Below are 27,832 nucleotides of genomic sequence, written 5' to 3' on the forward strand. Positions count from 1 at the left end.
CCTCTGTTGGAGAGGGCTCTGTCCATAAAAATGAGTGCGTGGTTTGAATGAGCTGTTTGGGTGTGTTGGTGTAGTCTAGTTGCAGTATAGATTTTGGACATCATAGGTTCCTGTTCTCCCGACATTTTATTTCTGGAAAGCGTGTTAGAGAAGTGAACTGACAGAGGCAGAATGAGAATGCACTATGGAATTCAAGTCCAAGACCATCTTTCTCCAATGACTGCATGCACACATTCAGGAAAGCTTCTATAATTTAACGTAACGCATGCAATATAGGTCTTGTCTAGACTAGGTATTAGAGGGGCTTGGCCCAGGGTCTACTGAGTTTAAGAAGCCCTCTTTTACAACTGGTGGATCTCGACTCACTTTTCTTAGTAGGAAACTAATTAGGTCATCTGATATGAATTTGGAGATAGCCCTAAGTTAGAATTTCACGTTGGAGTATTTTTTTCAAGTCATCAGAGACAGTAACCCTCAGCAACAAGACATGGATTGTGGAGGTAGAAGAAAGCTCTCTTAACTCTTCACCAAACTTTCAAACCAGAGAGAGACTTTCTCTTTTCCTTTGCCTTTTCTCTGAGGCCTCATGAAACCAAGAGCTGGGTTATTCCTGCAGATTTTTGGAAAATTGATACTGAGGGTATCATGTGAAGTCAAACTGTGTCAAGAGGGTGGAAGTTAGGTCTGTATTCATAGATTTTGTTATTTTAATGTTTCTTTCCCATTACTTATTATATACTGGATGTGTCTTCTAATTAAATTATTAAATTATTTAATCATTTAACCCTCCCTATGTGTAAGTACATTTCATTTAACAGGTGAAGAAACTGAGGCATAAATGAGTTACATAACTTGCTTTAGGTTAAAAAGCCAAGTCTGTGAAGTATTGGGATTAGAAGGCAACTGTGCTCCAGAGTGCGACAAGGCACTAGATTGTCTCATGTTGGACAAAGAAATCTGGGGAAGGTGTGTCCTAGGAAAGCAAGACTTAAATTCTGCCATGAAGTCAGAAGGGTTGTGAGGTCTCCAAGTTCCATACCATCAGCTTGCTGTAGCAGTAAGGCCTGCAGATGGACCCATGAGAGTATCTCTGCTGGAATCTTTTGGTGAAGAACAAGGAGTTTCAGGAAATTTTGGAATCTATTTGATTTTAGTACTTGAGAATTAGGCCTCATACTCCCTCCTTTGCTGAGCAGCACATGAAAGGAGAGGCAGGATTTCTAGGCACCCATAGGAGCCACTATTCCTCACCATATTTCAAATTCCAGATTGGTGCTGTTGACGTCCGGGTCATCAAAAGCACAAGTCAGCAAGTGCTGGGTTCCATCCACTTCCAACTGACTGTAGCAAGAGAATGAATAGTCATCCAGCTCAGCATCTTCAAACTCTCCTGGGGAAAAACAAACCTGCAGCTGTTAATGAAGCAAATGAGTGCATCCTTTTGAAATCTGGAGTGACATTAATGAAATAGCAGCCTTTTGGGGCAGACGTGAAAGAGTGATTATAGGTTTATCTAAAGAAGAAAAGCCCAAGGGAAAAGACAGAAAAACCAATAGCAAAACCCAAACTGAAAAGACCCCAAACCCAAACCAAATCAATATCTAATGAGCGCAGATTTTTCTAACAGGAAAAAAAAAATCATCACAATTAATAAATAACTTCCAAATATTTCTAAATATTTCTGCCATTGGGTTAGTGCATTAGAGATCTAGAATAAAATACTAAATACACTCTTTCTTTTTCACACTGTTAATGTCTTCTGTTAATTGGTATATTTCAAGTAAGAGATACTTTATCTCCATTATTCAAAAGCTACCTAATCTAACCTTTGACTTTATCACTGATCTTTATTTATTTCCTCCCAAGTATTTCTTTTTTGAATGAAGGAAGATGAGAACTATCTTACAGTCAGAAGTTCCCTTTTTAAGGGATAGCTTTTTCTTGCCGAAATAGCCACCCCAACTAAAAGTACAATTGATTATCTCCATTGTGTGAATATTTATTTAAAGCAATTTGTCTTAAGCTACTAAGGCAAATGTGGTTAGAAAAAATTAGACCTGCCAGGACTCAGATCTAGGGGACCTTTGCATGAATCCTACAGGAATCCTATAGGTACTGCTTCTACATGTATAGATCCTTCATCTATAGAAATTGTATCTTAAAGACATCAGAATTCTCGAAGAATGTAGAGAATCGGATTTTTTTTTCAGCCTCTTTTGGGAAGTACAATCTGTCACAGATAGTATTCAATTTCTTTCTTTCTTTTTTTAAAGATTTTATTTATTTATTTGACAGAGAGAGACAGAGAGAGAGGGAACACAAGCAGGGGGAGTGGGAGCGGGAGAAGCTGACTTCCTGCGGAGCAGGGAGCCCAATGCGGGGCTTGATCCCAGGACCCTGGGATCATGACCTGAGCCAAAGGCAGACGCTTAATGACTGAGCCACCCAGGCGCCGCTAGTATTCAATTTCTTAAACTCGGTTGAGGCCCCTAAGATTAAATAGATATTTTGTATATATATTTCACAATATTTAATAGAAAAAAATTGTCAGCAAATATACTTGGACTGGGACCTGAGAAAATCCAGTGTAACTGAAGCCATTCTCAGAGTGGTCAAGTGTTAGCCTGTGATGGCTTCCAGGTCCATCAATACTAGAAATTACCTTGACCCATCAATACTAGAAATTAGAAGCACCTAGGGTTTTAAATAGGATATAGAATGTATTAAAATTAACCCAGTTGAGTGTCCTGAAGTCAATGAAATGTAGAAACAAAATCTTCTTTAAAGAAGATTAAAGATTAACTTAAATAACTAAGTAGGTCTGTGGGAAAGTTAGTGAAGTTTGTTGTGAGCAGACTAGCTGGGTGACAGTTTGGTTCAGTCAAAGCCACAAATCTTGAAAAGCTAGATCTAGATAAGAGCTGTGGGCACTGCTCTTTCTGACCATTCCTAGAACCCACTAGGTTCACAATTCTGCCACTAGCAAAGACTTCTTATGTAATTTCAGCAGGGTATAGCCCTCTTCCTGATGACAGTTTTAAATAATGAGGGGAAACCCACCATTTAGGGCTCATATTTTAAAGCATGTTCATTCCTAATCTTATAGGACTAAGGTTTTGTCTCCGAAGAACTGGCTCTTTTCTCAGTGGAATGGTTCTAGGTGGCTTTAGCCTGCCCTTACTCAGCAGTCCTCACTCTGTCTCGACATTTTCTCTTCTTCGAATCTTCCACCAATCCTATACAACAGAACCCACATTACTATTTGGATTCAGACTACTGTGGGTCAGCTTTGTCTCTAAAATTCTTCAACATACAATATAAGCCAGAGAGAGCACAGTCTAGCAGAGGCTGAGCACGAGTAGAATAAAGCGCTCCCACCGCCCTTAGCCATCCAATCTGGTGGAGTGAGTCTGATGTATATTTTCATACAAGATGCAAAGCACAATTAAAGTGGCTATGTTTTGAGAAGCAGTTCATCAGCTCCTTAGCCAATAAAGTTGCTTTGTAACCAAGAAAAGTTCCCTTCAACAACTTGCAAAATTGCAAGGCATTTTACAAAGAGAATATTACACTTGATCTAAACTGAACAATTCTTAGGTAAGGGGTAATATACACAGTGGTTAAGACCTCTAGCACCAGAGCTGGACAGATGTGGGTTTAAATTCTCGCTAGTCTACTTTTTAGCTGTGGTCCCTGTCAGGTTACTCAACCTCTCCATGACTCATTGTTTCAATATTGAAACTCACATTATTTTGAGGAATCATTGAACAAAATATATGCAAAGACTTAGCTTAGAACACAGTAAGCACCCAATAAGGGTTAGCTATGACTATTATTTTTTTTTTTAACAATAAGTAATGAAAAGGTAAAATGAGAATTCTAATTCTGGAATATACGTGAAAACTGTGGGGCTCCTTTGAAAAAGAATTCTATGTCAAAGGTATTATTACTATGGCTTTGAAATTACATAGAACTTTTGAACAGTGAGTTAACCTATTATTCTTTAAATGCTCACTATGTAAGCATATTTTTCTATAAAAATTTAATTTTTAGAATATGTATGATAGACAAGGCCATGTGGCTTAAAAATCTTCCTATTGAAAAGAATTAGTTGATTAAAAGTATGAATGGCTTGGATTTAAAAAAAAAAACCCTTTCTTCTCTTGCTCATCCTTGTGGTTATCAAAGAACTAATCTTTCAACAAATAACAGCTGATTATTATACACCCCAAACTGAAAAGTATTTTGGCGTGATCAGTGTGGATGATTGGTTAGATCTCCTAAATCAATCTGAAATTTAAGAAGTTGAAGTGAAAACTCAGCTTTCAGTTAGAATTTTTATTTCTTTGGGGAAAAAAAGTATGGCCACCAGGGAGAAATAGAGGGAATAGCTTATACTCTGAAGAGTAAGAATTAGGTGTTACTTGCCAACCAGCTATCTGTGTAAACATAAGGCAACACTTTCGAATAATAACCATCCCCACAAAGTGATTCATACATGGTCACGCTGTGAAAAATGTCAGCACTCTGACAATTCTGTTAGTGAAAATATTCTAGGGATTTCCAATCTTAGTAAATACATGGCTTAACATATCTAAGCTGAATCATTGAGCTGATGTGTTTGATAACCTTGATAAGAAAATCCTTTTTAACTCTTAAAGTAAAAGGGCTTAATTACCAGGAACAAATGGGTGGTCCAAATTCCCAGATGGCTCCTGTTGCGGCTGTTTTGCCTTTGTCTCAGTTTTGTTGTAATTACAACTTATTTACTAAGTAGGCAGCATCAGCTTCTAGGTGCTAAGTATTTCAAGGATCCCAAAGAGAGTTATTATATGATGATAAATTTGTCCATATGGAGAAAATTAGATGTATTTTAATGAGACAACTCATTCAGATCTTTCGCTGTTCAGTTATTGCCTAAGAATCTCACATAAATCTATCAAAACTAAAGTATTTTGAAGAAATTTTCAAATACGCAATTCAAATACTGAATTCAGTTCTAGACAATCTTTTAGGTGCTAGAGATATGGCATTGGTGAGAGCAGACAAAGCTGTTGTTTTGAAATTATTTTATCATGAAAGTCATGCTTTTGGAACCTCCGAAAAAGCTAAGCAAAATAAATTTAACTTGATTTTTTTAACAAGGTAAAACTGCCTTGGAGATTCTCCAATAAGTACAGCCATTGTGTCTATATTGTCTCTATGGGTGTTCTTTTTGTGAGAGCAGAGGCATCGACCGACATTTAAGATTCACCTTTAGAGAGTCAAATGCATTCCTTTCTGACAATTCTAAGACTTTATGAACCATCTGTAGTATTGTCCCCAGACGCCCTGTCCTGGTGGTTGGAACTTACAAAATGACTGAGCATGTGGCAAGTTCTCCAACTCCATTCCAACCCGGTGTCCAGATCAGGTCTTGAGTAATCTGAAGCATATGCTTGAGATCATCTGAAATCCTAAAGAAAAGTTAGAAATGACTCACCATTCTGTGCATAGCCACTTTCTCCAGAAACGGCTTGAAGTAAATAGAAAACCATACCAAAAGCTGTACCCAGAATCGTCATTCTGAGAGAGAGAAAGAAAGGAGAGAGGAGGTGTGTGAGCCTATGCGTAGGAATGAATGAGAGAGAGTGAGCACCAGCGCAAGAGAGCCAGAGACAAATCTACAGCTTTAGCATTTTATACTTATTTAACCACAGACAGGGGGAAGTATAAACACAGCAAAAAAGAAGGCAAGTGCCAGAAACAGGAAGTCTGAGTAAAAGTATTGCTGTTGTAAGCAGAGTAGAGGAAATGAAGGGATAGAATAACATTTGAATTATTGTACCTCTTTGGCATTCCTGACAGCCCCCAAACTTACTCCACTTATTCCAGAGTAAGGTAGTACATTCAAATCTAGCCCCAAACTACCTGAGACTAGAATGTGAACAAGTTTCAGTTAAAAAAAAAAAAAAATCACAAGACAAAACTAAACTTAGAAAGCTAATCAGTTGATTGTCTGGGGTGCGTTTCTCTTTAAGGAAAGATTCTGCACTTCATGAAGTAATGTATTGCAGGTTATTTTAAATAGTTCACCTCTAATCTCTGAACATACACACTAGAGAGTTTCACAAGAACAGCAATTTTGTTTGGTTTTCTGTGTATCCCTAATACTTACTTATACCTTGCTCATCAAAGTAGGCATTCAAGAATTATTTATTTAATTAGTTTAGGAGTTGGCTAACTACGACCAAGGGGCGGAATTTGGCCCACCACCTGTTCTTGCAAATAAGGTTTTATTGGAACACAGTTACTGTTGTGCTACAACAGCAGAGTTGAGGACCTGAGGCAGAAACCGTATGGCACACAAAATGTAAAATCTTCACTCTCTGGTCCTTCACAGAAAAAAATAAAAGCTGTTGATCCCTTGTTCCCTTGTTTATTGGGTAACACAGTTATTTTCTCAGTGTGGGTTTTTTTTTTTTTTAGAACCCAACAAACACCAAAGTTTTTTTTTTTTTAAAGATTTTATTTACTTATGTGAGAGAGCGAGAATGAGAGAGAGCAAGAGCATGAGAGTGGGGAGGGTGAGAGGGAGCCTGATGTGGGACTGGATCTTGGGACTCCAGGATCATGACCTGAGGTGAAGGCAGTCGCTTAACCAACTGAGCCACCCAGGTGCCCATCAGTGTGGTTTTAATAGGATTATATTTGTGAAAAGTGATTGCCACACAACATTACAGGAACATACAGTATTTGCGAACCACATTGGTACCTGCCTATACGTGCGTATGGGGCAAAAGCTTGGGCCAATGACGAAGATAATTCAGACTCTCCCTAAACTCATCTGCCAATCAAAACTGCTCCCAACATGGCCCCTGGGTTAAAGTAGTCATATTTGTTAAGTCTGACTTCCTGGTAATTGTTGTATCTTTTTCTTTAAACAACTATTAGTATCCAAATGAAGGTGCAGGTTGATAGCAATCCTGCAATGACTCCCAAAACCCCGAGGTCCGCTCAGGTCTTCCGCTGGCTAATCACCTGGTTTGGAGCTAGAAAACACCCCTCAGCTCTCTTTTAGAAAAAAGCCACAAGACTGAAATTTCAAGGTGATGAGTACTGAGATGCTGAGCGGACAGTGAGTAGTGAACTTCCATTTGATTCACAGACATTGGGTAGATATCGGTCTATTGGGCTGTAAAAATGGCTGCATTAGCAAAGTTGAACAACACCTCCAAAGTGTAAAACAGAGAGAGTCTTTGAAAGCTGCATGAGTTCGCTTATGTCATCATTGCAGTGACTGTGACAATCTCATAAAATGAGAAAAGAAGTGGGGCACCTGTACAGTCTCTGGAAGCCTGTCTTCACTGTTGAGGCAGATCCAGTGACAGAGATGGGGTACCCTGTTCATAAGATCGTATTCTGGACTGCAAGCTCAAGGGATGTTTCAGAACAAGAAGCCAACCGCATGCACATAATCATCTCCTCCATCTGCTGAGGTTTTCTTTTGGCATTTTGAAACATATTTCAAAGAGTGGCAATTTTGTGCGTCAGATAATAATTTGTGCCCAATAATTGTCTTGAAAGCTTGGTTAGAAAATCATGAACCTGATTCATAAAAATTGGTATGTTTTTGCATGGAGCTGAATATCCTTTTGAGAAAGATATAATTATAAATTCCCATGAACTAAATAAGTGTTAAAGAAGGAATCACGAATTATATCTATCCACCAACACAGGTCTCATGAATTGCTCAGATTGTCACTCCATGGGTGAGTAATTGGGTTGTGTCTCTTTAAATTCTCTTGTTTATCATTTTAGTGGACTATCATTTTGATTGTATCTCTTTCCTTTAGTTGTGAAGATGTAAAAGAACAAAGCCAAGACACAATATTTTGGTACAGCATGTGCTAGTTTGCTCAGGGGATTTCCACTGGTGTACTTACTCTTTTTGGGTGGGGCAGGAGATGCCGAAGGACCTAGAGAGAAACCTAGATATAGTGCAGGGAGCTCAAAGAAAAGAGATGCCTCACCAGTCCTTCTAGAGATTCTGGGGGAGCAATGGTGCCTTCCCTACTTTCTTCACCCAGGTCTTGCTTAAGGCCTTTGGAAACTTAGGAAGAAGTTGCTTCACCTACTCCCCCAGTTGAGAGACATTCACTATGTTGCTTTGTCATTACTCTGTGAGAGAAGTGGAGAGCTAAGAAAAGCAGATCAGAAAAGATGCCCAGGGCACCTGAGTCTCCACCTGCAAAGTCAGGATCCCAGCAGTGGACGGAGGACAAAGCAGATCCTTGGACGCTGCAGCCTGATTGCTGCACACATCCCCCCTTCTCTTCTCCCATCATTTCCTTTCATCACTACCTTCTCTTTTCCCTCTATGTTGTCTTCCTTTAGTCTCATGAGTTCCTATGATGTGGTAAATCATAGAAAAGGAAAGGTGTTTTATTGTTTCTCATATACAAGCAGAACACAGTGACCTTGTAAGACTCCTGGTGTCAACTGGTCACAACTTTCCTTTCTTCCTTTGTGTGTGTGTGTGTGTGTGTGTGATCATTTAGACTGTTTATTAAACAGAGAAAGCAAGAATGATTTTCTTTTATTTTCCTACTGTAATAAGTAATGTCTATAACTTTGTGTATAACAAGTAGAGTCCTGAAGAGCTCAGAAAACTCACCTTTTAGCCAGATTTGAGATTACTCAAATCTCAAATAGTGGGGTGGAAGAATGTGGTGCACCCTTTACTTGACTGTTTGTAGTTTGTTTTCTTGGTAAAAATCCACTCCAGGAAGCCCCAGATTTTGTCTCTTTGTCCCAATCTCTAAGGACAAAGATTTTCCTGGGCAAATTCAGGCTAAGAATCTTATTACTAATCCTTACTCTCTGAACTCATCTCTTAGGACCAGAAATTTCATTTCCATCCTTGACAGAAATTATAAATTTGCTGGGTCAGGCACCAATGCATTATCTCTTTCAGCACCCTTGGGAAACAAACTGTTTCAAGAGCAAAGGCACTCCTCAGAGTCAGCTTTTGTATGAAGCTTATAAAAGAGCCGTTAACATTTAGTAATTTGTCCCAAATGAGAAAGATTTAAAAGTTACTCACCTTGTGATTGGACATTGAAGGACAATAAAATGAAACAGCAGCTACAACAATAGTAATAATAAGCAGTATATGTTGCTACAGGAATATCCTGGGCAAAATCTAATGTTTAAAAAATACTCAGAGAGTTCCAAAACATGTTCTATGAAATCTTTGAATGTGCCCTCCTCCCATTGTCACTTACCTTCTTTAATTAACAGTAAGATACTATCCATAAGAAGGGAAACAGTCTTGCGCACCTGCCTTCTGCTGGAAGAGGGAAATCCAGGCCAGCTCAGTGGAGTGACTGGGGACCCCTAAGAACTATGAAAAAAAAAAAAAAGAGGAAAACCCCCCAGGGTGTCAAGTTGGTGAGGATGACTGTAGGGAGCCCTAATCATGCTCTAGTCCAAAATGAATTGTTTTAGCATTTTATCAGTGTGTGCTGAGTCAGTCCCCAGTGCTCTAAGGGGGAGTCCCAGCATCGTGAAGTTTCATTTCCAGGAGCACAGCGTTTTCCTTGTTGTGGCTCTTCTTTCATTTCCCTTTCCTCCTTACCCTGTGTCTTCAGCCCCATACCTTGCTGTCATTGTCATGCAATGAGTTCTTTCTGGGCAGAGTTTGAAATGTCAGAGCTCTTTTGCCCTGACAAGATCTTAGTCTCTGTCTTTGGATACAACAAACATGGAGTCTTTGAGTGCCCGTTTTTCACTCTTTCATTTCTACCAGAAAGAGAGTGTTTTGATATCAATACATGCTCAAATTTTGATAAAAACGTGAACCGGAGTGCCGATCCTTGTGGAAAGTGGTCTGTCTGCTGGCAATGATGGCAGATCCTGGCGCTTTGGGGGTCCTTCCCCAGGACAGTTCCTTCCTGGGGACAGGTCCTTCCCCAGGACAGGTCCTTCCCAACGGACAGTTCACAGAAGGCTCCTGCTCACAGCTCTGGGGTCAGTGCCTTGTAGTGTTTTGGAGAAAAGTCCAGATTAAGTGACACCATCCTGGGCCCTGGCCTGTGACTCTCTCTGCACAGATATCCCGGCAAGGTAGCTCCTAAATGCCTGCAGAATACTTTCCAGGGGCCTGCGGTGCTCACTGCCACACTGGTATCCCAATCCAGACAACTGGGAAAACTGGTAAGAGCCCTCAATTCTACTTCTTATGCTTCGCTGCCCTCTTAGAACCCAGCACCTGTGCAAATTAAGTCCCCAAGAACAGCCTTGGTGTCTGATAATTTCCTAAGCTAAATATCAACATAAGCAAAATCAACATTAAAAGTAACCCTGAGTGATATTGTTCATGGAATTGCCACATAGAATTGGCAGATGTTCCTGGAAAAGAAGGAGCAAGGGGTCTGTCTGTTGGCAGTTTATATGAGACTGCACTAAATTTTTTAAGCTACACTGTCACTTCCAGATACTTTCCAAGAAAATAGGTAAGTACTGCCTACTTTTGCTTATGGATGTGCAAACTTTTATGCTTTTCTTTATCAGTCTCAGGAGACTTTGGAATTTTTTATAGGACTTTTGTTTGTTTTTGTATGTACCAGTTGGGCTATTCTGCTGAAACAAGGGGACTTGGAAACATAGTGTCTCTAACAAAGATGCAGACTTACTGCTCTCTCATAGAAGGTGATCCACAGCAGTGAGGCAGCTCCTTGGGTTTATTCAACTAGGTACCCAGCCTACTCTTTCATTTCCTAGGATATTGCTCTTGTCTGTGTATTTAAGGTCAGCTGACCAGCACCATGATCTTATTCCAGCCTTTGGGAAGCGGATTCAATAAGAAAGGGAAGAGGAATCAGTGTCCTTTTTAAGAACAGGTTCTGAAAATTACATATATCACTTCTATTATGGTCTTATTGGCTAGAAAATAGTCACCATGGCCACTTTAGCTTCAAGGGAGAAAGGAAACGGTAGTCTAAAAAGCAGGAACTATGTTTACAACAAAAACTGGAGAATCTAGTAGTAAAAGGAAGAAGGGAAGAATGAATGTTGGAGAGAGCAAGTAGCCTCTGCAAGTGTTGTATACTCAGTAGTTATGCAAAAGTACATATGCAGAACACAGGCAGCAGTGACCACTTCCATCTGAGGGGGAGAGAGCAGGCATTTGATCTCAGGATTAAAGAATGCAAAATGACTTATCAGGTGAATGGACCTAGATCTGGACAGGACAGAGCTTGCACTCGCCCACTGGGGAAGTAAGACTTTTAATATTCACACCAGGCCCATTTTCTCTGATCTCAGGTCTCTGTTCCCAAAGAGCTTTAAAGAAAATTAAAACACCAAATTAAAACTCTAAAGCTAGGGTTCCAAATTTGGGTACTCCAAGCATCTCTTGAAAACTCTAAGCAGTATATAGGGATCAAAGGTTTTTTTTTTTTTTTTATTAGAACCTCAGAAGGGACAGTGACACAAAATTTTAAAATCCAATACATTGACTGGGGGCGGGGGTGGGGAACGCCATGACAAAGTAGCTAAGCTGTCCTCAGGGGGACCATGGACCATTAGAGACCCAGGCAGCTGTGTCTGAGACTCTTGATTTGAGTTTCCTGGCTATTTCTCTCAACATCAGTCTTGGCAGCGGAGGGGAGGAATGTCTGACAGTACAATATTGAATATTTGTGCTGGCTTCTACCTTCCCTACTTGTGGGAAGTAGACTTCCCAGGGAAGTAGGAAGAAAGGCTGTCCTTTCTTATTCCACGCCCATTGACTGGAAGGGGGTTGGCCTTACTCCTGGGGAGGCTCCACCATTTTCTTCTGTCTAGGCACTGCATGTGCACTTTCCAAAGCAACTCTCTTCCTCTGTACAAACAACATAGTCTATTCCTTAACTTCAGACAGAGTTGTGTGCTTTCTTAGCTAAACTTTCTTCCTAGTTTAGGAAGAATTCTACATTCTTCTGCTTCCTACTAGAAGCAGAAAGGAGGGGATTTATTTTGGGTAAACACAGAATAATAAAGGTGGCAGGGACAGGCAGGGAACTTTAGACTTTGTACCAGTGTACATCTTGTACTTGTGTTTTCACTAAAAGGACTCATTTTTTTTCCAGTTTATTATGAGAAGCTGAATTTTACCGGCACTGGTTACTTTACAAGGTCTTTCAGAAAGGCAAAATCTTATTTTAAGTAAAATCTTGGTGGTTCTGGGCAGTGTTTTGTGCCCAGATTTTCACCGTGTCTTTCATAAAGGCCTTAAGGGCCACAAGAGGATGTAGGAAGAAAGAGGAGGAAACTGAGCCGGTGTGCTGTGGGTCTAGCTCCAGCATGGTGATGTTTCAGAAATATTAACCACTGCCCCCTCCCTGCTCCTACCCATGGGCTTTCCTTCTCTTTTTGGTTCTTCCCACCCCCCAATCCTCATACAAGAGACAGACATTCTGAACTCTTCACTCAGGGAAGAAAGGTGCTAGTTGAAAACATTTAAGAAGAGAGTCTCTTCTTGGCTTTTGAATTCAAAAGTCTGAGCTGCAGAGGTAGTAAAAGAGAAGAGTGGCATAAATAGGTATCCACACTGAGGGAGAGGAGAATGGAGAGATGGGGCGGGGGAAAGAGGGCATATTCCCAGGCTGACAGGGAACATCTGGGAGAGCTCAGGTGGGAAGGAATGGAGCCCACAGTGACAAACCATATGCCAATACCTGGGATCTCTTTGCAAGGTGAGTCAGAGCCCCTTCTCTGCACTCTGGGGGACCCTACACAATGCCATAATTCAGAGCTTTGCCAGCCATCCTTCCCACCGGAAATGGTGAGGACTTCACTTCACCACAGTCATCAATTTCCCAACCAACTTCCCAATGAGGACAATGCTCAAATAGGATCTGGCTTTCCCCTCTAGCAAAGTGTCATATAATTGCTAAGGCCTGGAGGAGAATGGCCATTCAGATGGGGCTAGAAATAAGGAAAAGAAAATCCCTCTCTCTTCTTATTCCCACCATGGACAGACTGTACTTGAGGGAGGAGCTGAAGGAACCAACGAGAGCATACTCTGAACCAGGAGAATAGTAAGCTTCCTTCTGCTTAAAATCTGTTTTGTAATGTAGTTTTCTGTGTAGGATTTTGTTTGGAAAATAAATGAGGTCTACTGCTTAAAAATTAGAAATCTCTAGATTCAAGGGAATAGGGCATGGATTTGGAATCACACCTGGGCTGCAATTCTACTTCAGCAAGTGCCTCTCATCAGCAAAATGGGGGACTCATATTTAATTCTGAGGGTCACTCTGGTTGAAGTACATGCTTCAGTGCCTGTCACATAGGTATTTAGTGCAGGCAAACTTTCTCCACCATCTGCTTTCATAAAGAGGGTAAAAAAAGTGGCAGATGATGTACAATGTTAAACCATGTGTCTCCCAAGTCATTAACTTTTACCCAAAAACCCTCTCCCAGGAGGTCTCTATTGCCCCAAGTGAAAATTGTGATACTAGAAAAAGGAGACTTCTAATTTCTGGCTTTCAGTTTCAAAGTCACACTCTAAAATTTAGGGGAAATTTAGAACAATTGTTTTTCGGGCAAGACCTGTTCTCCCTACCTCATCTGAAGCCAGTCCAATACATACACCGACTCCTACACGTGCCCCTCTCTCCCTCTCTTTCTCTCATAACTAGATAAGAGCTTCTAACTGAGGAAGAGGAGGGAAAACAAGAGTCAGAGCAGAAAAGAGAGAGTTGAGTGCTGGTGAGCATTCATGATGTGGAGTCCAGCATTCTAACACCTCGCAGCACTAGGATATAAATCCAAGGTGAGGGAGAATGTCCTAAGATAGGTTTGGGGGATGCAAGAGTAGAAGGGACCTGTGCTTCACTTCTCACCAGCATGCTGGGAGATGGCCATCCCACAGGTTTCCCTAAACCTCTAGGGCACTGGAGAGTAGAATAGAGATGGTACTACAGTACATGGTAGTACAGTACTACACTGCCTTTGTTACTGTAGCTTTGTAGTTTAGTTCAGCTTTTTTTTTTTTTTTAAGATTTATTTATTTATTTGAGAGAGAGAGAGAGAGCAGGAGGGGGAAAGGGGAGAGAGAGAATCCCAAGCAGACTCCCTCCTGAGTGCAGAGCCCGATGCAGGGTCAGTCCCAGGACTCCAAGATCATGACCCGAGCTGAAATCAAGAGTCAGCTGCTTAACCGATTGAGCCACCCAGGTTAAGTTTTGAAATCAGGAAGTATGAGTCCTCCAACTTTGTTCTTTTAGACTATTTTGGGTGTTCTTTAGGCTATTTGGGTGCCTATTTTAGGATATTTTGGTTGCCTTGCATTTCTGTCAATTTTAGGATCAGGTTGCCAATTTCTGCATATAAGGCAGCTGGAATTTGATAGGGTTACATGAAATCTGAAAAATGGTTTTGGGGGTATTGATATATAAACAATATTAAGTCTTCCAATTCATTAATACAGGGTATTTTTCCCTTTCTAAGGTTTTCACGAATTTCTTCAACAACTTTTTGTGTATTTCAGTTTTCATGTCTCACATTCTTTTTTGTTACATTTATTCCTAGGTATTTTAATCCCTCTGATGCTCCTGTAAATGGTCTTGTCTTTTTAATTTCCTTTTCATATTATTTGCTCTGGTATAATAATATAGTTGCTTCTAGGATATGGCTCTTATATCCTATAATCTTTCTCAACTCATTTATTCTAATAGTTTTTTTTTTTCCCTTATGGATTGATTTCTATACACAAATCATGTCATTTTTGAAGAGGGGTAGTTTTCCTTCTTTCTTTCTGATCTGTAACACGCTTAATTCTTTTAGTTAACTAATTCCCCTGGTTAGAGTTTCCAGTACAATGCTAAATAGAACTGGTGAGAGTGGACACTCTTGTCTTGTTTCTGGCTGTAGGGGGAAAGCATTCAGCCATTCATCATTGAACATGGTATCAGCTACGGGTTTTTGTTAGTTGTCTCTCATCAGGTTAAAGAATTTCCTTCCTACTTTGTCCAGTATTTTAATCATGAAAAGGTGTTGTATTTTGTCAAATGCTTTTTGCGTCTATTGAGGTGATTATGTGTATTTTGTCTTTTATTTTACCAGTAGGGTACATGACTTGTACTAATTTTCAGATGTTGAGCCAGTCTTCTATTCCTTGGTCATGACCTTGTTATGTTACTGGATTCAATTTTGCTACTTGAGGATTTTTGCATCTGTATTCCTACAGGACATTAATCTGTAGTTTTTTCTTGTGATGTCTTTGTTTGGTTTTGGCATAGGGTAATACAGGCATCTTAGAATAAATTGGGAAATCTCCCAAGCTCTTTTATATTTTGGAAGAATTTGAAGGATTAGCATTGGATCTTCTCTAAATGTTTGATAGGATTTATCAGTGAAGCCACATAGGCCTTTTCATTGTGGGAAGTTTTAAAATTACCAATTCAATCTCTTTATTTGCTTAGAATTATTCAGATTTTCTACTTCTTGAGTCAGTTTTGGTAGTTTGTGTCTTCCTTAGAATTTATATAACTTGTCATACAGTTGTTTATAGTAGTCCCTTATAATCTTTTTTATTATTGTAGGATATATAGTGATGTCTCCTCTTTCATTCCTGAATTTAGCAGTTTGAATCTTTTTCTTTCTTTGTCTAGTTAAAGGTTTTTGTAAATTTTGTTGGTCTCTTCAAATGTCTAATTTATCAAGGTATATATTTTTAAGAAAATCATGGAGAGAAGAGAAGAGGGGAGGTCAACACTTTGTGAGACTATCCCTTAAGCCCCATATCTGATTAGGGAAAGTATTACTAACAGAAGAGTCATATTTTAGTATTATAGTATGATTAGCTGGAATGACAGCACAAATACAGGAAAAGATGAATCATAGTTCAGATGATGTGATTTAAGGAAATATACACTGTTAGTGGGATTCCAATGAGACTGATTGAAAATCTCATACTTCACATTGTGTGATAAGCTCACAGATACGTACAGAGCACAGAAATCTCTTTCTTTGAAACTGCATTTTATTTCATAGTAGCTACAAGTGTGGGGGAAAGCATATTTGACTTAATAGGACACGAGGTGTTCTTTTTGGGTCTGAGAGATTGGACAAGATTAATGTGTGGCTGAATGAGTGGTGGTTAGATGTTCAGAGTTTGGCTCCTTCCAAGGTACTCTTTGGGGCAGATTGGTATAGCGGTTAATACAATGGGTTTGGAATCATATAGATCCATATTCTTCAAATAGCTGTGTGACCGTGGAGAGGTTATTCAACATCTCAAAGTCTGAGTTCCCTATTAAATAAGGTTGTTGTCATAATCAAATGAGATAAAACAAGATGTTCACCATGTATTAGCGATGATGGTAGTGGTGATGATGATGATGACAACAATGATGAAGGGCAGTGAGCCCCATTAATATGAATTTACTCACTTGGCTCTTTTTGGAGATAATGCTAATTTCAAGCCTATTCAGACTTGCCCTTCCTTCACTGCAATGCAGCCCTTCAGTGGACTGCTTTTCACTAGTAGCTTTCCTACTATGAGCTGTATTTTTCTCTCCTACCTGGGCTTTTTTCCACTCACCATTCAGAACTTTCAGACTTTTATTTTGATAAAAGTACTCATAATTCCTTCTCTCCTTCCCCCCACCCCCAATTATGATTGTATCTATTCCTACTACCTTCTGGCATTCATAAAGGATTCTTACTTTGCATCATTCATCCCCTCAATTGCTTCATAAACAAACATTTCTTGTAATTATAAAACATCTACCTAGAAAGTTGAGGGAAAGGGGTGGTTTCTTTTCTCAGGGTTAATCAGAGAAAGACTGAAAGTGATGCCTTATGACTAACTTTTGAAGAAATGAGACGATTCATGTTGATGAAGTCTTTGTCTGGAGTTGGTGGTTAGCATTTAGTATATACTTCTAACATCCTTTTTCATTATCTTGACTAAACTTTAAAATGTCATTTTCCAAGTGATGAAATTAAAAATTTCCAAATAACAATAACTTTAAATACTGCAAAATATACTTTTGGATCCCACTTTTCAGTTCATTTGGAAATGTGAAACACAGTGATGAATTATCATTTTGTTGATCAAAAAGGAAAAAAAAGTGCTATGCCGCAATGAACCAAAATCGATGGGAACACAAAAGGGGCGGGGGAGAGAAACATGACCTATATCTATGTACAAGAAAACTGGCCATGAAAAACATTTATTATCATTATTATTATTTTTGCCAAGTGAGGGGCATATAAAAACTCACGTGAAGTAAGAAGGAAAGATAAATGTAGGGCAGGGCACCTGGGTGGCTCAGTTGGTTGAGCGACTGCCTTTGGCTCAGGTCATGATCCTGGAGTCCCGGGATTGAGTCCCACATCGGGCTCCCTGCTCAGCAGGGAGTCTGTTTCTCCCTCTGACCCTCTTCCCTCTCATGTTCTGTCTCTCATTCTCTCTCTCTCAAATAAATAAATAAAAAATCTTTAAAAAAAAGACAAATGTAGGGCATATTTGTCTACCATAAACCGTTAAAATAAATGCAGACTGTAGTGAAGACTGCTTACTTTACAACCTCCTTCCATCAGTAAGGTGAGTTTTTAAAATCATTCTAGGGAGTGGGCAGCTTTGTTTCTTCTTCCCTGGCTACATATCTCCTCCCCATCCTCCTAGGAGTAGGTTAACTTGGGAGATAACGCTCAAGGGCTGCATCTGTGCAGCAATATAACAGGATGCTGCAAGGGGAAAGACTCAGTGCATTGTGTGACCTACCTCCAAAGATTAATTTGCCTGCTTTTATTTTAAATCACTTGACTCTAGGGATTTAATAGAATGAGTCCAGGTTTGCATGGAATCAAACAGAGGAAGCCAAGCAGCAGAATCAACTTTTGGTGCAGAAGATAACAGAAAAAGCAGATCTGAGAACCCAGACAGCAGTAATAGCCACCATTTGCTGAATATCTGTTATATGCCAGGTTCCTGCTAAATGCCTTAAGGCTCATATATTTGCAAAAACATTGTTATATGCATTTTTAAAATTAGAAACCTGAAACTCAGAAGAGTGGCTTGTACAGCCAGGTTCTCTCCACCATCCTATAACTTCTCTCTGATGTGATCTGTAACTCTCTAAGTTTGCTGAATAAGGAAAGCTTGAAAATTAAGTTAATTCATGTAGTGGTTTAGGCTCATTTTCTTTTTTAAGTTAATTAATTAATTTGAAAGAGAGAGAGATTGAGAAGGGGCAGAGGGAGAGAATATCCAAGCAGATTTCTGCTGAGCGTGGAGCCTGACACAGAGCTCGATCTCACTAGTCATGAGATCAGGACCTGAACTGAAACCAGGAGTTGGGCACTTAACCAACTGAGCCACCCAGGAGACCCTAGGCTCATTTTCTTTTGCTGAGGTCAGTAGACATCAAGAATTGCTACTCGTGGGTTTTCAGAAAAGCCTTCACATACATGGAGAACATCACTAAAATATACGCAAGTCTCAAATCCTCCATGTTTTTATTCCTGCACCACCTTCCAGCCCTTTAGCTATCTAAAATGGTTCTACCGTGTCTCTCCATATTTTCCTGCTCCTGTTTATTTAAGATCAATTCTCAATGAAAGCAAGCTGTAGTCTTTTTTAAAAAAGATTTATTTATTTATTTGAGAGAGAGAGAGAGAGAGAGAGTGGGGGGGAGGGGCAGATGGAGAGGAAGAAGGAAAATCTCAAGCAGGCTCTTCGCTGAGCACAGAGCCCCACACAGGGCTGGAGGCGGGGCTCGATCCCACAACCCTGAGATCATGACCTGAGCGAAATCAAGAGTTGGCCACTTACCCGACCGAGCCATCTGGGTGCCCCAAAAGCAAGCTGTAGTCTTAAACATGTTTTTGCCCACTTTTCTTTCTCTTTGGTCCCTTTCCTCTTTTTCTTGCAGATAACAGTTGGCCTCGTTCTGCTTGGCTACAGCTATTCCTGCCCTTGTTATCTTGTAGTGAGTTACTACGTTAAAGCAATAGCTTGGCAATTGCAGGCAAGCATCTTGATGTTTCCCAGTGATTTACCAACACGCTTGCCGAACAACAAAACAAAGGCGTTCAGGTAGGAAATTTTAGAGAGATTAGGTTTTCCTGTTTACATAGTTTAGGCAATAGTTCTATCTTGACACACTGGCTTTTACTTTTGTGATGCATCAGAAGTTGATTTTGATTTAGTTACTTAGTAGTAGTGGTGTGCCATGAGACAGTTCAAATAAGTAGGATTTGATTTTTTTTCCAGACAGCAGAAACACAATAAAAATCTTGAGTCTATTTTGAATTGAAGGTAAAAGGATCCGCCACACCTCTCTTCTGCTTGGTTTCTAAAGCCCAGTTCATCCTAAACCCTTTTATATCTATCAACCTGTTACCTTTTAAGCTGTTAGCCAACTTATGGTCTCAGTCAGCATTTTAGGCCAGAACCGTGTTGATATCAAATTTTGCTTACAGATACAAATTGTTCTTGAACAAATTGTGGGAACAAAGGGCTTTGTTTAATCTGACACTCTGCTTGTGGTTTATAGGTGTTAAAAACATTTTCCCCAATAAGGGAACACCCAAAATACATGTAATTAGCACTTCGGTAATGATATAATAAAAATGAATGGATGGATGTTTTCTCTTCTGAATAATTCTGGAGCTTACAAACACTAGACCCACCAAAAGCTCATCTAGTGCCATTTTGAGTTGTATTTCCATATATCCTCAGTAAAGAATATTTTATGTGCAGCAGTATTCAGTATCAAAAATGTGCTATCCAGGCAATGTCTTACCTGATACTCAAAAAAAAAAAAAAGAAAGAAAGAAAAAAAAAAAACTTGCCAGATAATTTGATCAAGTCCTGCAAACAGCTTTTTATTTCAGAGATTTAAAAAATTTTATTCAGATATGAGTCATTATTCTAGTAAGATGAATTAAACTGGTCACTTAAAAGAAGGTAAGAATTGACTAAAAGAGCAGATTGGTTCTTTTTTTTTTAATTTTTTATTTATTTAATTGACAGAGAGAGAGAGAGAGAGAGACAGCGAGAGAGGGAACACAAGCAGGGGGAGTGGGAGAGGGAGAAGCAGGCTTCCCGAGCAGATTGGTTCTTAAGAATGATTCTTAATGAATTAAGAACACTCAAGGATTAAAAAGAACACAGAAAAAGATGTTGCTATCTGAACAGCAGGGTAGAATAGGATTTTGTAGTAGTATTTTCTGTAATTTGCTCTGCTCTGATTGAAGAGGCAATTCCATAATGATTTTAATTCATGTTCCCTCTCAACAAGTGTTTCAAAGAAGCCTTATATAATTGAAAATAGGTCAACCCGTGTCAGTAAGTGATTCACAATCGTGCAACACATTCTCATCAAAGTAGGTCAGTGTCCTGATAAGCACAATTCTACTTGTGTGAGGAGTTCAGCTCTAACAGTACACATCTATGTATCATTTGAAAACAAGGAAGAAGAAAATTGGGGTTCCATAGCCCTCTTTCCAAAGCAATGAAATATGAGTTGCAATCCATTCAGTGGAATTGGGTAGAATTATGAGACTAGCCAGTCAGGTTTCAGGCCGGGATAGAAACAGATGGACAATAACTATCTGTTAAAAATTGCCTTTAAAGCAAAATATCATTACTGTGGCATCAAATACTTTAGAAGTCTAGCAAATTAGGTAACCGAGAGGGATATTTAATTAGGTGCTATCAATAAATAAAACACTCCTTAGGGCAACACATGGTTAAAAAAACACAAAAAAAGCTGAGAGGGTATTATTATGAGCACAACTTACTTGATGAGTAGTTACAATTGCTTTAGAACCAACAACATTGATATGTGAATTTGATATTGTTTTTATTTACTGCAATTCACCAAATCTAGGTGACATTAGTTGTAAGGGTCCTTCCAATTTTAAAGATGTTAGCTCATGGGAAAAAAAGTCCATCTTATGAAAAATGTCCTTTGATCAGGAAGCACTTTTGTCATCCTAGTTCCTGTAAACACATGTCTTTGATACCGTAAACAATAGGATTATACTGCTTGGAGAATGTTATATTGCTTATTCTTGTCCTTAATTCAGAAAAGATTCCTTATTAAATCATACAAATGAGTATTTATCATGCCATGAAGCTGAGTTGGGGGCACTCATAAGTTGCAAAACACATGATTTGTGTACCAAGTCTTCCAAATCTTTTTTTTTCTTCTTCAAATTTTTATTTAAATTCTTGTTAGTTAACATGTGTGCAATCTTGGTTTCAGGGGTAGAATTCAGTGATTCATCACTTACGTACAACACCCGGTGATCAACACAAGTGCCCTCCTTAATGTGCATCACCCATCTAGCCCATCCCCCATCCACCTCCCTCCATCAACCCTCAGTTTGTTCTCTATCTTTAAGAGTCTCTTATGGTTTGTTTCCCTCTCTCTCTTTTCTTTTCCCCCTCCCATATGTTCATCTGTTTTGTTTCTTAAATTCCATATATGAATGAAGTCAGCTGGTATTTGTCTTGCTCTGACTTATTTCACGTAGCATAATACACTCTAGCTCCATCCATGTCATTGCAAATGGTAAGTATTTCATTCCTTTTGATGGCTGAGTAATATTCTATTGTGTAAATATACCACCTCTTCTTTATCCATTCATCAGTTGTTAGAAATTTGGGCTCTTTCCATAGTTTGACTATTGTTGATAATGCTGTTATAAACATCTGGATGCTTGTACCCTTTTGAATCTGTATTTTTGGATCCTTTGGGTAAATACTTAGTAGTGCAATTGCTGGGTTGTAGGGTAGTTCTGTTTTTAACTTTTTGGGGAACCTCCATACTGTTCTCCAGAGTGGCTTCACCAGTTTGCATTCCTACCAACAGTTTAAGAATCTTCCACTTTATCCATATCCTCTCCAAAACTTGTTTCTTCTGTTGTTAATTTAGGCATTCTGACAGGTGTGAGGTGGTATCTCATCATGGTTTTGATTTGTATTTCCCTGATGATAAGTGATGTTGAGCACCTTTTCATTTGTCTGTTAGCCGTCTGGATGTCTTCTTTAGAAAAGTGTCTATTCATGTCTTCTGCTCATTTCTTAACTGAATTTTTTGTTTTTTGGGTGTTGAGTTTGATAAGTTCTTTATAGATTTTGGATACTAACCCTTTATCAGATATGTCATTTGCAAATATCTTCTCCCATTCCATAAGCTGCCTTTTAGTTTTATTGGTTGTTTCCTTCACTGTGCGGAAGCTTTTTATCTTGATAAAGTCCCAATAGTTCATTTTTGCTTTTGTTTCCCTTGCCTCTGGTGATGTGTCTAGTAAGAAGTTGCTACCGCCGAGGTCAAAGAGGTTTCTGCCTGTGTTCTCTAGGATTTTGATGGCCTCCTTTCTCACATTTAGGTCCTTCATCCATTTTGAATTTATTTTTGTGTATGGTATAAGAAAATGGTCCAGTTTCATTCTTCTGCATGTTGCCGTCCAGTTTTCCCGACAACAAATTCATTTGTTGAAGAGACGGTCTTTTTTTCCATTGGATATTCTTTTCAGCTTTGTCAAAGATCAGTTGACCAAATAGTTGTGGGTCCATTTGTGGGTTTTCTATTCTGTTCTATTGAACTCTGTGTTGGTTTTTTGCACCAATACCATACTGTCTTGATGACTATAGCTTTGTAATATAGCTTAAAATCTGGAATTATGATGCCTCCAGTTTTGTTTTTCTTTTTCAGGATTACTTTGGCTATTTGGGGTCTTTTGTGGTTCCATAAAAATTTTAGGGTTGTTTGTTCTAGCTCTGTGAAAAATGCTGGTGGTATTTTGATACGGATTGCATTAAATGTGTAGATTGTTTTGGGTAATATAGACATTTTCATAATGTTTGTTTTTCCAATCCATGAGCATGGATGCTTTTCCATTTCTTTGTGTCCTCTTCAGTTTCTTTTGTAAGTGTTCTATGGTTTTCTGAGTATAGATCTTTTACCTCTTTGGTTAGGTTTATTCCTAGATATCTTACAGCTTTTGGTGCAATTGCAAATGAGATCAATTCCTAGATTTCTTTTTCTGCTATTTCATTATTGGTGTATAGAAATGCAACAGACTTCTGTGCATTGATTTTATATCCTGCAACTTTGCTGAGTTCATGTATTGGTTCTAGCAATTTTTGGAGTCTTTGGGTTTTCTATATAGAGTATCATGTCATCTGCAAATAGTGAAAGTTTGATTTCTTCCTTTCCAAGTTGTATGCCTTTTATTTCTTTTTGTTGTCTGATTGTTGAAGCTATGATTTCCAGTACTATGTTAAATGGTAATGGTGAGAATGTACATTCTTGTTTTTTTTTTCCTGACCATAGAGGAAAGGCTTTCAGTTTTTCCCCTTTGAGAATGATATTAGCTGTGGATCTTTCATATATGGCCTTTATGATGTTGAGGTATGTTCCATCTATTCCTACTTTGTTGAGTTTTTATCAAGAATGGATGCTGTATTTTTTCAAACGCTTTTTCTGCATCTATTGAGAGGATCATATGGTTCTTATCCTTTACTTTACTAATGTGGTGCATTACATTGATTGATTTGCAAATATTGAACCAGCCCTGCAGCCCAGGAATAAATCCCACTTGATCACGGTGAATAATTCTTTTAATGTACTGTTGAATCTGATTTGCTAATATCTTGTTGAGAATTTTTGCATCCATGTTCACTAAGGATATTGGCCTGTTTTTCTCCTTTTAAGTTGGGTCTTTGGCTTTAGAATCAAGGTAATGCTGACCTCATTGAATGAGTTTGTAAGTTTTCCTTCCATTTCTGTTTTTTGGAACAGTTTGAGAGGAATAGGTATTAACCCTTCTTTAAATGTCTGGTAGAATTCCCCTGGAAACCATCTGGCCCTAGAATGATTTTTTTTTTTTTTTTTGAGTGATTTTTGATTACTGTTTTAATTTCTTTGCTTGTTATGGGTTTGTTCAAATTTTCCATTTCTTACTGTTTCAACTTAGGTAGTTTGTAAGTTTCTAGGAATTTGTTCATTTCTTCCAGATTGCCCAGTCTGTTGGCATACAACTTTTTGTAATATTCCTTTATAATTGTTTGTATTTATGTGGTGTTGGTTGTGATTTCTCCCTTTTCATTTGTGATTTTATCTATTTGGGTCTCTCTCTCTCTCTTTTTTTTGATAAGTCTGGCTAGGAGGTTATCAATTTTATTAATTCTTCCAAAGAACCAGCTCTTAGTTTTGTTGATCTGTTCTACTGTTTTTGTTGTTGTTTCTATGTTTATTTCTGCTCTAATATTTGTTATTTTCCCCCTTCTGTTGGCTTTAGGTTTTATTTGCTGTTCCTTTTCTACAACCTTTAGATGTAAGGTTAGGTTGTGTATTTGAGACTTTTCTTGCTTCTTGAGGTAGGCCTGTATTGTAACGTACTTCCCTCTGCCTTTGCTGCATCCCGAAGATTTTAGACTCTTATGTTTTCATTTGTATTTGCTTCTCTGTACTTTTTATTTCTTTTTTAATTTCCTGGTTAAACCATTCATTCTTTTTAGTAAGATGTCCTTAACCTGCATGTATTCGTGTTCTTTCCAAATTTTTTCTTGTGGTTGACTTTAAGTTTCATAGTGTTGGGGTCTGAAAATATGCATGGTATGATCTCAATCTTTTTGTACTTGTTGAGGGCTGATTTGTGACCCAGTATGTAATCTATTCTAGAGAATGTTCCATGTGCACTCAAAAAGAATGTGTATTCTGCGGCTTTAGGATGGAATGTTCTGAATATATCTGTTAAATCCATCCAGTCCAGTGTGTCATTCAAAGCCATTGTTTCCATGTTGATTCTGCTGAGATGATCTGTCCATTGCTATAAGTGGGCTGTTAAAGTCCCTTACTATTATTATATTATTATCATGAGTTTCTTTATGTTTGTTATTAAATGATTTATATATTTGGGTGCTCCCAAGTTGGGGGCATAAATATTTACGATTGCTAGATCTTCTTGATGGATAGACCCCTTAGTTATGATATAATGCCCTTCTTCATCTCTTGTTACAGTCTTTGTTTTAAAATCTGGTTTGTCTGATATAAGTATCGTTATTCTGGCTTTCTTTTGATGTCCATTTTTATGTCTATCCCCTCACTTTCTTTCTTTCTTTTTTTTCTAAAGATTTAATTTATTTATTTGAGAGAGAGAAAGTATGAGTGGGGGAGGGACAGAGGGAGAGAATGAGGGGGGTGAAGGAGAAGCAGACTCCCCACTGAGCAGGGAGCCTGATGCAGGGCTCGATCCCAGGACCTGGAGATCCTGACCTGAGCCAAAGTCAGATGCTTAATCAACTGAGCCACCCAGGGGCTCCTCCATCCCATCACTTTCAATCTGGAGGTGTCTTTAGGTCTAAAATGAGTCTTTTGTAGGCAGCATATAGATTTATCTTGTTTTTTTTTTTTTTTTAAACATTCAGATACCCTATATCTTTTGATTGGAGCATCTAGTCCATTTACATTCAGAGTGATTATTGAAGGATACGAATTCAGTGCCACTGTGTTACCTGTAAAGTTGGTGTTTCTGGTAATGTTCTCTGTTCCTTTATAGTCTTTGTTGCTTTTGGTCTTTCTTTACCACTCAAAGAGACCCCTTAATATTTCTTGCAGGGCTGGCTTAGTGGTAACAAAATCCTTTAGTTTTTGTCTGGGGAAACTCTTTATCTCTCCTTCTATTCTGAAAAACAATCTTGTTGGATAAAGTATTCTTGGCTGCATATTTTTCCCATACAGCATGTTGAATATATCCTACTGCTCTCTTCTGGCCTGCCAAGTTTCTGTGGACCAAACTGCTGCAAACCTGATATGTCTTCCTTTGTAGGTTAAGGCCTTTTTTTTTTCTCTTGGTGCTTTCAGGATTCTTTCCTTGTCTTGGATTTTGTGAATTTGACTATGATATGCCTTGGCAATGGCTGGCTTTGTTGAATTTCATGTGAGTTCTCTGTGTTTCCTGGATTTTGATAGCTGTGTCCTTCCCCGGATTAGGGAAGTTTTCAGCTATAATTTGTTTCAGTAAACCTTCTACAACTTTTTCTCTGTCTTCATCTTCTGGGACTCCTATGAAACGAATGTTATTCCATTTTAATGAGTCACTGAGTTCCTAAGTTCACTAAGTTCCTAGGTTCACTAAGTCTACCTTCATGATTCATTACCTTTGTTTCCCTCTTCTTTTCAGCTTCATTATTTGCCATAATTTTATCTTCTATACCACTGATTCATTCCTCTGATACATCCATCCTTGTTGTTATGAAATCCATTCAGGTATGCATCATTTGTAGCATTTTTAATTTTGACTTGAGTATATTTTAGCTCTTTCATTTCTGCAGTAAGGGATTCTCTATATCTTGTTTGCGATTTTCTCCAAGCCCAGGTGGTATCCTTATAATTGAGGTTTTAAATTCTAGTTCAGACATCTTACTTATATCTTTATTGATATTGGCCTTCATTTCTTCCTGTTCTTTCTTTTGGGGTGAATTCCTCTGTCTTGTCATTTTGGAGATCAAATAAATAAATAAAGCAAAGTAAAATTAAAATTAAAAAATTAAAGAAAAAATAAATGAATAAAGGAAGCTAGATCCTTGATATGTTTTGGTCTGCTTGTTAAGAGAAGCTTGATAGAAAAAAAGAAATAGAAGGATAAAAATTTCAAAAAATAAAATAAAATAATAAAATTTAAAAATTGCTCTTTTTATATACAAAAACAAAAACAACAAAAACCCAACCAAACAAACAAAAAAAAAACCCAAAGGAAGCTAGATCCTGTTTCCCTTAGAGCTGAAGCTTTGTAGCACTCCATGATCAGTAAACTTAGTGTGTACAAGGGGTTTGTGCTGGTCTTCTAGGAGAGGGGCCTGCTGCTCTGATTCTCAGGTGGACTTGCCCTAGTGGAGATGTGTCTACAGGATGCAGAGGGCGTGGCTTGGTGTAGCGGCTCAATTCCCCACTTGGTGGAACAGGTTACCTCACTGAGGTGGATCAGGGCTGGTGGGCAAGGGATGAAAATGGCTTGCCTTGCTTTCTTGTCTCCAGAATGCGAAGTTCATGCCCTCCACTCTTCAAGAAGCCTTCAAAGATGTGCAAACAATCCTGTGTCCCCAGCTTCCAGATCCCTACCTTCACCCTGTCCTTATATGAGCTGTCCACCTGCCAGGTGGCACAGAACTCCTGTGTTTTATCTCAGACATGGCTGGGTTTTGATACCCCACACTTCAGAGACCCCCATGGCGTGGACCTGTGCTGATCCTCTGGGGGAGGGTCTTGCAGTGCTGTGGCCATGTTGGCTTGTCCCAGAAAATAGTTGTGCAACTGTGCAGTGGTTCAGAGTTTATGGGAATTGCAACACACAGTCAGCACGAGGGTTTGCTGCCCTCAGTGGGAGTCTTTGTTCCTATGCTAGTGAACAGGGCAGCTCAAGGTCACCCACAGAGTCTTTTGTCCATGGAAAGGCCAACTCTCCTCTATCAAATGCTCTCCCAACAGGGGAGCTGCTTCTCCCTGAGCAGCCCAGTGGATCCTGAGACTGTGTTGCCTCCTCCTGAGGCTCCACCTTCCTTCCCCATCAGAGCTCCATCAGGTGCAACCCTGGCTATAGCACTGACCTCTGAAACTTCAGACTCTGTGCTCTGTTTACAAAAAAGTGGTGGTATTGAAACCCCCTTTTTTTCCCAGTCAATGGTTTTGGAGAATAGTTTTCTTGTGCAGTCCCCTGCATGTATTTTCACCCCCCCCCACTCCTTCTGTTTCTCTCCCTACTCTCTCTGTGATCAGGGCTCCCTCCCCTCCACAGTGCCCGTGGCTCCTATCTCCCACAAATCAACTCTCCACAGTTCCTA

General features: G+C 39.0%; 1 protein-coding gene across 6 annotated transcripts in view; it reads right to left on the minus strand.

Annotated features, from left to right (window-relative positions):
* Positions 1–9,447, minus strand: part of IL7R (interleukin 7 receptor) — a 33,162-nt gene extending 23,715 nt beyond the window's left edge. Inside the window, exons 1-3 of one of the 6 annotated variants that reach the window (XM_027606564.2) lie at positions 9,267–9,303; positions 5,355–5,456; positions 1,252–1,390 (exon numbers count right to left, since the gene is read on the minus strand). Coding sequence is in view for 4 of the 6 variants with exons in the window: in XM_027606560.2 (XP_027462361.2) it covers positions 1,252–1,390; positions 5,483–5,564 (221 nt within the window). In the remaining 2 variants the exon portion in view is untranslated. The other 5 variants (XM_027606561.2, XM_027606562.2, XM_027606560.2 and 2 more) reach the window with 5 other exon arrangements.
* Between the last annotated feature and the right edge of the window lie 18,385 nt (positions 9,448–27,832).

The sequence above is a fragment of the Zalophus californianus genome, chromosome 5 (assembly GCF_009762305.2).
Source record: "Zalophus californianus isolate mZalCal1 chromosome 5, mZalCal1.pri.v2, whole genome shotgun sequence".
NCBI classification, from domain to species: domain Eukaryota; kingdom Metazoa; phylum Chordata; class Mammalia; order Carnivora; family Otariidae; genus Zalophus; species Zalophus californianus.